This window comes from Etheostoma spectabile, chromosome 11 (genome assembly GCF_008692095.1).
Source record: "Etheostoma spectabile isolate EspeVRDwgs_2016 chromosome 11, UIUC_Espe_1.0, whole genome shotgun sequence".
In the NCBI taxonomy this organism is placed as follows: Eukaryota; Metazoa; Chordata; class Actinopteri; order Perciformes; family Percidae; genus Etheostoma; species Etheostoma spectabile.
In genome coordinates this window covers 18,490,997-18,503,911 of record NC_045743.1, presented here as the reverse complement: position 1 = coordinate 18,503,911, position 12,915 = coordinate 18,490,997, and the positions used below count along the sequence as shown (strand labels likewise).

At 42.3% G+C, this 12,915-nt stretch overlaps 1 protein-coding gene across 10 annotated transcripts in view; it reads right to left on the bottom strand.

Moving 5' to 3' along the window:
- The window catches only part of tns1b (tensin 1b), a 231,673-nt gene that overhangs the window by 68,499 nt on the left and 150,259 nt on the right, over nucleotides 1–12,915 (bottom strand). For 9 of the 10 annotated variants that reach the window (XM_032528897.1, XM_032528887.1, XM_032528891.1 and 6 more), the window contains one exon: nucleotides 7,141–7,190. In XM_032528897.1, coding sequence (XP_032384788.1) covers nucleotides 7,141–7,190 — 50 coding nt within the window. Of the gene's footprint in view, nucleotides 1–7,140; nucleotides 7,191–12,084; nucleotides 12,353–12,915 lie in introns of those variants that run through there. The other variant, XM_032528896.1, reaches the window with a different exon arrangement.

The following is a 12,915-nucleotide window of genomic DNA, read 5'->3' as shown; positions in this document are numbered from 1 at the left end:
ACCACCATACTTTGGTCCATATGGGGACTTGAACCAGCAACCTTCCGGTTCCCACTGTTGATGTAAGCCATGCTGTAGTAAACACATGCTGTTGGGCTAATAAAGGGTTAATATTCCGCCCTAGTCCGGGTTACCATTGTTACATCTGGTAACATGAAACAGTGAAGAATATCCCAGTCTAGACCACACACTGTAATTTACAGAGACCCATAAATTCTCCCTCAATTTGTGAACAAATAGCGGTGCCCTGCTACGTCCTGCTGGGCCTTGTAATGCCGTACAGTGCCCTGCTATGCCATGAACTACTACAAAGAACTACTACAAACTACTGTTTTTTATGACTGTTATTGCCACTCTTCATTTTAACCCCAACCGGCCCGTCAGACTCCGCCTATCAAGAGCCTGGGTCTGGGTCTGTCCCCAGTTTCTTCCTAAAAGGAGTTTTTCCTCGCCACTGTCGCACTGTTGCTTGCTCTGGAGGGAACTACTAGACCTGTTGGGTCCTTTTAAATTATATGGTCTAGACCTACTCTTATCTGTAAATTATAGAATGGTCTAACCCTACTCCATCTGTAAAGTGCACCTGCTGTTTGAAGCAGTAAAATTTCTGCTGCATTGTTCAACTTTCTCACTGTCAGTGAAGTTTTGCTCATCTAGTGTTGATGTGGCCCACTTAATTTACAATAGTCCAATCTTCAGTAAGGATTGGCACACACATTCAAATTAACATATTATCATATAAAGGATGGGTCCAACAGCAATTCTTCATATCAATGGCCCCACTGCACAAAAACAAAACCCAGGTGGACTGTTAGACTGCAAAAGATAGACAGGAATGTGATACCCAGAAGTAATGCACATGTGATTGATGCACATGTGCTTGTGTTTATCAGACCGGCTAGTGGGGGTGACCCAGGACAAGAGGCCCAAAGGCCTATAGTGTCGATGTTTCTCTGTTTCACTAGTTATAAGTGATGGATGCTCCTTTCTTAAGAAGCCACAGTTTGTGGCCCAGGCAATAGGATGGCTGTAGTGTTGTTTTAAAAGTGTACAGTACGTCAATTTTAAATCATCCCAAGCACATTTTATTTTCCAAAAATCTTCTGCTAAAAATGGTTAATACACATGAAGTCAGTGACTATGTTTACATGCACATAATATTTGCCCTTATTCCAATGAAGACAATATTCTGACGAAGCTGTTTGCATGGCTAATAATAGGGATTATTCCACTTATATAACTGTTTACATGCAGTGAAGCAAAGTAAGATTTTTGTCCGTCAGTTTTCCGCCGGTGGCGGACTAGTAACGGTGTGAACACGGCCTCTCTCTCTCAGTCCTTTAACCAGCTTCTTGAAATGCTCAGCGTTGCTATGTTTGCACTGTACAGTCAATGTTATTACACTGTTTCTATATGTAGCTTTGTGTTCTTATATGTGTTTTATGTCATTTGAGCCTGCCCCGCCAAAGACTAATTCCTGTCACTCGTGGATCACAGTAAAGTTTTTCTTATCTTATCTTATGATCGTGGCTATCCAATGTTGCTGTGTTTCTCCTTCCAACCAAAGATGTGGGCTTTTCTTTTAGGCATGCATCTCTACTGGAGCCTTGCAGTAGAGATAGTTCAACAACCATAGCAATGCACGGAGCTGTAAGCCGTAAACAGGCAAGAGGCTGTAAATTGCACAAACTGCAGTAAAAACCCCAAATGAGATGTAGATATCCAGGATGTGCTGTAAAAATGTCCAAAGAATGATTCTGCCACCCGTGTCCCACATGTCTTGATCAGAAAATACTGAATGCGAAAACACTGAAAGTTTATATCCAAAGAGTTACTGATTTGGATCCAAAGCATAATATCTATACATATCAATATCTATACAATATCAATGCATATGCGTAAAAACACAATGCTTATCAAATAAATTGGGGGGGGGTTGACATTGGCCTCCAAAAGAACAAACTCTCCCCTCTGTGTTGTTAGACGTTGGCTGTCTCAGAGGGAAAACAAGATGAGGAGAAATGGATTTAACTGCCCTAATTGTGAAAATACCCAGGATCACCTCACAGACCAAACCTAATTCTTATGGTCATTAATGTTGTTTCAAGTCTGGCTCGTCTGGAGTCCAATCAGGTCAAATTGTGTTGGAGGGAAAGGAAGCATGGATGAAAAGAAGGGAGAAAGAACTGTCACTTAGGCCTACTTACATTCACCTCATGTTGGAATTCCTTCATTGTTCTGTTATTTGGTTTCTGGCTTCTTATAGGAAATAACAAGCCTTATGCTTCAGTTCCATGTCTCTAGACAGCTAATTCAGTGGGACTTAATGCTTTGGTGCCCATTGGTCTCATTGAGACTCTCTTCTCATTATCCTCTTGATTTGCCTCATGGATTTTGCTTTGGTGAAATGTTGTAGATTTAGACTTTGTAGCTGTGAAAAATGGTTTGTTAAAAGGAATAGTTTAACACAAAGAAAGTGAATAAATTGCAATAGCTTTCTCTATTTGGCTGTCCGACATCTATAACTGCCCACATTAATCTGTCAGATGTGTTTGATTGTTGCTGCTACTCCATCTCTGCTGCCTGCCTCCATGTTATGTGTTGTATGTGCTTTCAATGTGGCCTCTGGGACTACTCTGCTTTCCCTGGTCTCCTTTGTATGGTTTTTCCTGCATAAACTGCTTTGAAACGTTGGCCGAAGAGGTAAAGGGAGAGGCGTCTGGACCCTTGGGGCCCAGACTGCAACATATTTCCCACATTTGTCAGCTGTGAGTAGCCCCGGAGGAAATTGCTCATACGTCTGGGAGAGAAGTTCTCTGCAGGTTTATTATAACTGTACTGTAACCCTGCTCTGTTCTGTACAGTATGCTGTACATCTGGACCCACTCAAAACCTGTTTACTGGAAAGTTTTCATCCCTATGTAAAAGAGAGGAAACAGATATGTCCCACATGTTCTCTCTCATGTGCTGCAACAAACATCTTACTTTGAAATATTTCCGAAAGTTAAGTGTTCACGATTTGGCAAGACCTTTTTTGATCTTAGTATGTTCCTTTCTCCTCTGTCTCCCTCTCCGTCTCAGCGTATGTATGTCTTTTAGCCTCTGGGTTAATGCGTTAACCGGCTGAGCGCCAGCCTGCTTCTAATCAGCTGAAGAGATGAAGCGATTGTTCTTAGGCACATTGCGCTTAAAGAATGACCCGTTATCTCCACACGCTCAATTTCAGCGCTGATCTCATTTTTGCATTTGGACAAACACCGACTGGGAAGCAGGAAACCTGAGACATTAGGCTGTAAAACATCGCACCAGATATTTCCCAGTAATAAAAGTGAACCACCAGGACTTCTGTCTCTTCCACCTCAAAATACTGGGAGGCCTCCTTGATGCCATACTCCCTGATAGTGAACACCTACAGCACACGTGTTAAACACAAGGCCCGCGGGCCGAATCCAGCCCCTTTGCTAATGTTGATCCGGCCCCTATATACATTTATGGAAGGTCCATAATACATTTAGGCCCACCTACTTTTTTTGACATTTTTTATGCTTTTTCCAAACGTTTTTGGCATTTTCTTCAATATTTTTGCTGACCAAACTTTAAGTGAGAGGACTATATAAGACAGTCAAAGATATTTGACTTTTCCCAGGACATAAAAGCAATAAACTCTATGTCTGGCCCTCATTTTCCAGTGTGGCCCTTAGGGAAGATGAGTTGGGCGTCCCTGACCTACAGTTTCTCCTGATCTCATGGGTCAATGAGCAGTCTCAAAACTCGGTACTTGGATCGAGTTGATCATCTTATCAGTCAACAAAGCATAAAACTAAATACTTATTCTTAATGCACAAACATCATTTATTTGTGATTAACTCTATTTGGATACTTAAAGTTGCACTAATTCATGTTTTTGTATCCCTTATGAGGGAGTGATATAGTCTATTTTATATTTACATTTTTTTTAAATGCTTGTTATTGCTTTGAACGGCTGTTTAACCTGCACTAATGTATTTTGCTGTCTCCTGCTGCTATGGCTTACAAACATCTGGCCAAAGGACTACAGTTAAAAATTAGCCGGCCGGCTAAAACTGGCACATTTACAGAAAGGTTGATTAATGTGTACTGTCCTCTTATAAAATAAAGGAAAGTATAAACAACGGATCAAATGACTCTGATTAACCTTGTTTCCAACAACAGTAGAGGAAAAAACTTATGGTCGAGAATCAAGCGGAACACAAAGTTAGCAACTAGCTAGCATTGCCATACCATCCTCCACAGCGCTGTAGAGGAAGGTCTGGCAATGCATTTGGCTAGGCCACACAATGTTCCTGGATTCTGGTTTATTGGCATTACTTTAAACCAATCACAATCGTCTAGGGTGCCGCTAAGCGCCAGACGGAGCCACGGTGCCGCTGCTAAATAGTCTCAGGAAGGACCTTGTTTTGGTGGAACATGTGTACGTTCAGAAGTACAGTCCCTGACAAAAGTCTTGTCGCTTGTGTGCAAATGGACCTGAAGTGCCACTGAAATACATTTCTAATCAAGATTTATTTACAAGAAATGGCTCATTTTAATCCCAACAGCTTTTGTAATAATGTTTCAGTGCAAAAAGAAAATGTCAAAAAGTATTCTAATATTCACAGCTTGGTAAAGCCCATTGAGTCAGTTTTTGCAAAGACATAAGTGTTGTCGCCTTGTCATATGAGCTTCACCTGGGACTAATAATGGATCAATCAGGTCTCAGGTGTGTATAAAAACAACCCCAGTACACTAGACCTTCACATCAACTGCAACTAGACCTCTGCAAACATGCCTAAGATTCACCCTGAGACTAAAGTTTTGATTATAAGAAGCTGAAGACCAGATCCACTGCTGATGTGGCAGACACCTTCAATGTGTCCCAGCGTCAAGTACAGAGGATTAAAAAACATTTGAGACACTGGAGACGTTTTTGACAAGCCAGGTCAGGCAGACCCCGCAAGGCAACTGCTCGGAGGACCGTTTGTTGGCTCGAAAATCAAGGCCAGCCCATTTTCCACTGCAGCAGAGCTCCACCAGACCTGGTCCCGAAGTCCCGTGTCAACCAAACGGTATGTCGGATTCGTCTTGAAATGGCCTCCATGGTCGAATCAGTGCCCAGAAGCCAGATAAACAAAAGACCATTGAAAAACCGTGTGGCATGTGCCAAGGCCCACAGCCTGCTAAAAGGATGGACGCTGGAGAAGTGGAAGAAAGTGGATATTTCAGATGAATCTTCTGTTGAATTACACCACAGTCACCGCAAATATTGCAGGAGACCTACTGGAGCCCGCATGGATCCAAGATTCACCCAGAAAACAGTGAAGTTTGGTGGCGGAAAAATCATGGTGTGGGGTTACATCCAGTATGGGGGTGTGCGAGAGATCTGCAGGGTGGAAGACATCAATAGTCTCAAATACAAGAAATCTTAGCTACCGCTTATATTCCCAACCATAAAAGAGGCCAAATTCTGCAGCAGGATGGTGCTCCATTGCATACTTCCATCTCCACTTCAAAGTTCCTCAAGGCGAAGAAGATCAAGATGCTCCAGGATTGGCCGGCCCAGTCACCAGACATGAACATCATGGAGCATATGTGGGGTAGGATGAAAGAGGAAGCATGGAAGACCAAACCAAAGAATATTGATGAACTCTGGGAGGCAGCAAGACTGCTTTCCTAGCTATTCCTGATGACTTCATCAACACATTGTCTGAATCCTTGCCAAACCGCGTGGGTCCAGTCCTTCAAGCTCATGGAAGTCATACAAGGTATTACATTTGAATCTCCCAGCACCACTATTTAATTTGTTGACATATTTTAGTATTTGCACTAAATTTGTTCAATTTCTGTATAGGCGACAAGACTTTTGTCTTGCCAAAATTTGACCTTTCGGTCTTGTTTAAATAATAAATCTTTTTTCAGTGAAACTAATTTATTTCAGTGCAATGAACATCATTTGGGAGGGTTTTAGCTTTTCATATGAGCTATTTCTTACACCAACTGATTAATTAAAATTCAGGTTAATAGCAGGTGTTTCTACAAAATAGATAAGCGACAAGACTTTTGTCAGGGACTGTAGTTTTAGTCCTGCAACAGAAAACTCAGATTGGACAGATAGTCTAGCTAGCTGTCAACTGTTTGACTTGCTGTGAGGGCATCAAACTGTCACTCAAGCTTAGCACAGCACTTGAGCACAAACTGTTGTGGTGTCGAGTTTTACACATTAATTACACAACTGACAGCACGTGGGACTCCCCCCGGGCCGAGGTAAGGGGGGCTGACACCAAATATCTTTGTGTCCAACAAAACAGTTTGAGGTCCGGGTCAATGGCAGGGCATGTTGCTTCACTTGTCCCCCAGGTCAAACCGGCAAATATCACATTACAATCAAAACTTTCAGAATTTCGACTTTTTATTTTATTTCAAATGCTTCATAACTCAGAGTTGAATGTGATAGAGGATGGATTAGGTCATGCTTTAAATTAGTTTCACCTTCTTTGATATCATTTTGTCCTTTTGGAGAAAGCAATGGAGATAAGCTCCTTAAAGCGCCCATATTCTGCTCATTTTCAAGTTCAGCATTGTATTTTGAGGTTATACCAGAATAGGTTTCCATGGTTTCATTTTCAGAAAACGCCATATTTTTGTTGTACTGCACATTGCTGCAGATCCTGTTTTCACCCTGTGTGTTTGGGTCTCTGTTTTAGCTCCAGAGTGAGACATCTCACTTCTATCCTGTCTTTGTTGGGAGTTGCCCATGCGCAGTACCTACAGTAGGTAAGACCCCATCAGCGAGATAACTCTGAGAATGAGCCATTGAGAATGAGCTAGCATGCTAGCGCTAACATGTGCTACGGTTAGCCACCTCGTCTCGGCTAGTGACGTAGAAAGCCGTGCAGATCAGAAACCGGATCTCACTCAGAACAGCATGGATGGGTTTTTTTTTCCAAGTTTGTATGTGTGTGGAAGCACCAGAGACACAAAATAACCCCCTAAATCTCAGAAAAAGTGTTTTTTTTTCATAATATGGGCACTTTAAATTATAATAATAAAAAAAATTAGTCCAATAACCCAAATTAAGCCTTGTATGGGAAACTTGCAGCTCAAAGAGAAGAACAGAGTTCCTACCTGGATGGTCTGCGCCGTGACTCCATGCTCTTTGAAGATTTTGTCGAGCCCTGAAAAACACAAAGACAAACTTTAAACCAGAGCTTTATTATAGGCCTATGCATGTAATCTTGATACTTGCAGTAGTGCATGGAAAAATATAAATACAGTAAAAAGACATCAAATTATACTATTTGTCCAACAACAGAGCTGGTCTGAAACCACTATATAATCAACCACTTTGCTTTGCGACATTTCCAACAGTTCTTGGTCACGTTACGACATGACGTCCATATAGACCGAATCCCAGTGATGTCGTGTTAACACAAAAATCACTTCCAGGTAAAGAAATGACCGTTGATTTGAAATGAGGGAATGTAAAATCAGCAAATTTGTTTATTTCCAGCCGTAACTGTAACATTTAAACAGTTAAACAAGAAGATTCGATCTATCTGACGTCACATGTAGCCTGGCAAATTGAGGTGTGTGATGCTGCTAAATAGCCTCGGGAAGGAACTGGTTTTGGAGGAACATGTAGTAGTTTTGGCCGTGCAACAGAAATCTCAGATAGTCTAGCTAGCTGTCTGGATTTACCCTGCAGAGATCTGAGGACCAGGTAACCATAGTCCTCAGATTAGACAGATAGTCTAGCTAGCTGTCTGGATTTACCCTGCAGAGACCTGAGGACCAGGTAACCATAGTCCTCAGATTGGACAGATAGTCTAGCTAGCTGTCTGGATTTACCCTGCAGAGACCTGAGGACCAGGTAACCATAGTCCTCAGATTGGACAGATAGTCTAGCTAGCTGTCTGGATTTACCCTGCAGAGATCTGAGGACCAGGTAACCATAGTCCTCAGATTGGACAGATATTCTAGCTAGCTGTCTGGATTTACCCTGCAGAGATCTGAGGACCAGGTAACCTTAGTCCTCAGATTGGACAGATAGTCTAATCTAGCGTGATTTCTAGACGCAAATTATTGAAACCAAACATTGTGATTGGGTCTATAGTATCATAAATACCATGATGTCACACATAGTTCCATTAATTGTGGACGTACCGGTTGTGATCTGTGATTTTATTGTTCATAAAGTAGGGCAGTCCAAGATAAAAAGATAAATGCTGTCAGTATTTTGCTGAAATAGCCTAAAACAATTTGCTTGTTGAATTTAAAACAAATGAAAGGAAATCATTTCCAACATTCTTTCATTGAAAACTGAATTAAATTCAAAAGGCACTACTGAAAAAAGTTTTTTACTGATATTGTCTTTCAAAAAATCTCTGATATGTCGCAGGCTTTCACATGCGTTTATTGCGGCAGTTGATATTGCAATGACGATTAAAAAAACGATATATTGTGCAGCCCTATTGGAGCCACTGAACACAAAGCGCACCATGTGATGGACACGGCAAAGCGGAGACGCCTTGCAGAGGAAGCGTGGCTGGAGGAGATTGACTGTCTTTGGCTTCACTATGCCTGGTATGCCTCGGCTCCCCCTTCAAAGCAGCTCCAGCAGGGGGTCAAAGGCCACGAGGACCTGTTCACTCCCCTGTGGTGTTCGAGTCACATGTACACAGGAGGGGGCCGTTATCCATCATCATCCGTTAGATCAGAGCTCCACTCGCCTCTGTGGACCAGTTTCAGCATGCTCTGCTCTGCTAACGCCTGCCTGGCTCTACACGACGTCCAGGTGGACTGGAGCTAAGTACATTTACTCAAGTACTGTATTTTAGTATACATTTGAGGTACTTGTACTTTACTTGAGTCTTGTCTTTTAATGCCACTTTCTACTTTCCGCTTCACAAACCCTGGTCTCCTGGGGGAAAGTCCTGCGTTTTTTGACCCCCCCAACCAAGGTCCTTTCAGATTAGAGATTCAGAGTCTTTCGTACTACTCGCTACCGCTGTAGCTATTAATACTACGTCATCTTACAGCGGTGTGGTTGGGCTCTGCCCGGTGCGTTCCATACAGACGCTGAAGGGTGATTTTTGCGTCGGTATTTGACGCTAAAAGACACTGACCGGGCAGGTAAGTAAGTCCGTATTTATCGAGTTGGGAGGGAGAACAGGTTGGTCCTTCAGGTCCTAGTAAACCAAGGAAGGGTCAAATGAAGCGCAACTGGACTTTGTTAAAGGTGCTCAAAGCAGGGCAATATATCAATATAATATCAATATATGACACTAAATATTGTCTTAGAGTTTAGATGTTGTAAAGGTCGCAATATGACATTAGTGTTGTCATTTCCTGGTTTTAAAGACTACTTTAAATAATAATTTATAATTCAAATTTTTATAATAATTTATAATGTTTATTGATCCCCACAAATTACACTCTGTTTTGTTAGAAATCACAACACAAAGGCCTGAAACACAAACACACACACACACACACACGCAGAGATATCAGAGTGAGTGGGCTGCCAACACATTGAGCAGATGGTGGGTACGGTGCCTTGCTCAAGGGCCCCTGGTAATACCCAGGAGGTGAACTGGCATCTCTCCAGCTACCAATCCACACTCTGGACTTGAACCAGCGACCCTGCCACCCCAACCCAACCATTACAGTAAAGTGATGTCCTTTTCTGAACTTACCAGACTGTTCTAGCTGTTCTATTATTTGCCTTTACCCACATAGTCATTATATCCACATTACTGATGGTTATGTATTTAAACTCTCACTGTGTAAATATTTTGTGAAAGCGCCAATAGCCGAGTCTGCAATATCGCCGCAATATCAACTTTGAGATATTTGGTAAAACATATCATGATTATTGATTAGATCTGTATCGCCCCGCTCTAGCTCGAGGACGTTTTGTCTCTCATCTGAGAGCCTTCTTAACTTCTGACTGGACAGTATTTCAAATCTATGGAGAAGTTGATGATGTATACCAATCTGTTTGTTGTAACCACAGTGGTTAGGATCGCTTCTTCTCTGCAACTGTTTTCCTCTTGAGTTGATTCCATGGGAAATAAGAACCAGTAAAAACAGCATCCCAGACCGTTTCTCCTGACCTCGATAGGTAGAAACGCTTGTGCTATCGACCTGGATGAATTGGTGATTGAAGAAATAATTTATTATTGTAATTACTTTTTGTTTCCTTTTCTTTTCAGGTCTTCTCTCTTGCTCTCCTTTGTCTGTAAATGAATTGTCAAGTGACCTATCATTATCTGTTTGTTGTATCATTTGGGAAAGGTGCTGGTAAAAATGATCACAGATATGTAATGTGATATAGCAAATCATTTAAGGTTTGATTAGAAAGTGTGTCTGTTTCCATGAGTGGAATAAAAACAATGAAATTGAAGATTGAAGTGAAAGAGAAGTCTAATAAAAGAAATCAGCGAAGACTGTCTAACGTTTGAAACTGCATTAATGTAATACGTATGTTGGGCTTACAAGAAAACAATTTTAATATCTGGTGGGTTGGTCCTGACTAGCCCCGGTGTACTATGTTCTGGGGAAACAAAGTCAGACCCCTGTAGTTACAAGGACGCTTGTTGACTTTGTCTTGTTTTGACCTGGGTAAGCATTCCTGCAGTTTGAACAATACTTGAAAGAAAAAAATGCATTGACTTTTAAAAAGGCAAGATCTCCCAATATTAGTTATCGGTTCAATTTGTGTTCAAATTCTTGGAAGGACAGAATAAATACTCATACACATACGGGCACAAACGCAGACTTAATCTAATCAGATGATACAGTGTTTGCAAATCCACTTCTCTCTCTCTCTCTCTCTCTCTCTCTCAACAACTTCTATACCCCAGAATTCCTTTGCTCCATCTTACATCCAAAGTATTCACACGAGTCCGTGGCTCCAACTGAGGCGACACAAAGCAAATCCCCCACTTTCTGTCTGTGCTTCGGCCTAAACGTTTCAGTATGTTGCCAGGGGCTATAAAGTGCCGAGTCGCCAGAGGAGGACAGAGATGAATGAGTGAGAAACGGCCTAAAAGACGGTTCAAAGACAGACGCAGACGTTTGTGTTGGTGGAGCTGTGAGAGTTATTGTGCATGAAAGTCAGGGAAAAGCCTGAAAAACAACATATGCTTTCTGATGAAAAGAAAACCATGTCCAAGAAATCCCGTAAGTTGGATGCCAACACGCACTGCATGATGACACCACTTCAACCAGTATGCAAGCTCATGTCTTAATTAGAGACTGGCACAGACTTTTGAGGAGATGGAGTTCATAATGTGCTGCAGAGATGGCAGCTGATTCATAGATTTTGCTTTAAGTGAGTCTGAATTGGTGTGCAGAGCATTTTATGAGCCGATATTTATGTTAAAGTGCAACCATCTGGGTGAACAAAAGTCTCGCAGTGACGCTACGGTCAGTAATAAGACAGTTATTTTCACTGTGGTCACACTGATGTGCTTGTCAGTAAAAAGCTGAAAGACATCGTGACGATCAAGTGTTGTGTTTCTATGAATGGGGTGTACTGTGTGGCCGTAAATAGCAATGAATCAATTTTCTAAATCCTAGGTGCAAGATTTCAAGTAGAAGACACGAGCTCCTGAACATCCCACAATCCACACGCTAAGACCTGTTACTTTCCTTCCAGGAGTTCTGTGGGGAAGGAGAGCTGGGGAAGTGGGTGGGTGGGGGGTTGAGGTAGCGAGTGAGGAGGAGGAGGAGGAGGTGGGAACTGGTGTGGGGGGTCCAGCAGGCCTGTTTCTAGATTAAAACCATCTGTGGAGGTTGACTTTACAAGCAGGCCATTCAAATTAACCATCTGACAAAGAGCAAAGTAGGGAGGGAGGGAGGGCGAAAGACGGGGGCTGGTAAAAGTCCGCGAAAGAGACGAGAGAAACTGTTCTATAACAAAGAGGAAAATAACAAGCAATGAGGGAGTGTATAAGAAAGGTTCAAGCTACAGGACCCATGTTGACTAAATCCACCCATCCATCCATTCATCCATCCACCCATCCATCCATCCATCCATCCATCCGCACCTCCACCGCGTCCTACCTTCCTGAAAAGGTAGCCAGTACTCCATCGCCATGCTCCCCTCAGAGAGGAGAGCCGCCTTCTCAGAGACCCTCCTCGGTCCATCTCCCTCTGCCTCTCACTGCTTTCTGTCCGCCAGTGAAGTTTCCTCTGCGAAACCTCTCCCTTTTCTCTCACAGCGGAGGGAAGAAGGGAGAAAAAAAACAAACCAAGGGCTCTATTTTGGGCAGTTGCTTGCAGCGGGCCACTGCATGCTCCGGCTCAGACCGTACTCCTCCACAACACTGCTCGTCTCTTCCTTCTTTCTGCCCGCTCTGTCCTCTCCCTTCCTTCTCTCCCCCTCTGCCTTGTGTGTTGGCCACCCTCCCCCCCTCCCACTTATTCTCCCATCACGTTATCTCTCACCCCTCATATTCAACTTTTCCCTCCCTGCCTCTTTCTCATCTGTGTGCGGATCTAAATTGCGACTGCTAACCCTTCCTGTCTCTTTAGGAAAACATGCAGGGTCTGATGCATGTTTTTACACACCCACATACATATAAATGTGTGTATAAATGTATATGTAAAAATGTGTGTATAACTGTGAAATCTAGTTCTGATGTTAAGACAGCTGTGTCTTTTGCACAGACAACCATGCACTTGAATGCTGTTTTTATTAAGTGTATAATGTTAGCATCATGTACAAGTATTATATGTTTTCCAAACTTCTCTCTATTTCCTGTCATTTTCTCACCTTTCTCCCACAAATATAAGAAGAAGAAACATGTCTAAAAAATTGGCACTTGGAAAGTCTTCACTTTTTGAAATTTAATTTAATTTTAAATACAATAAGTTCAAAATCTAATGAAAGAA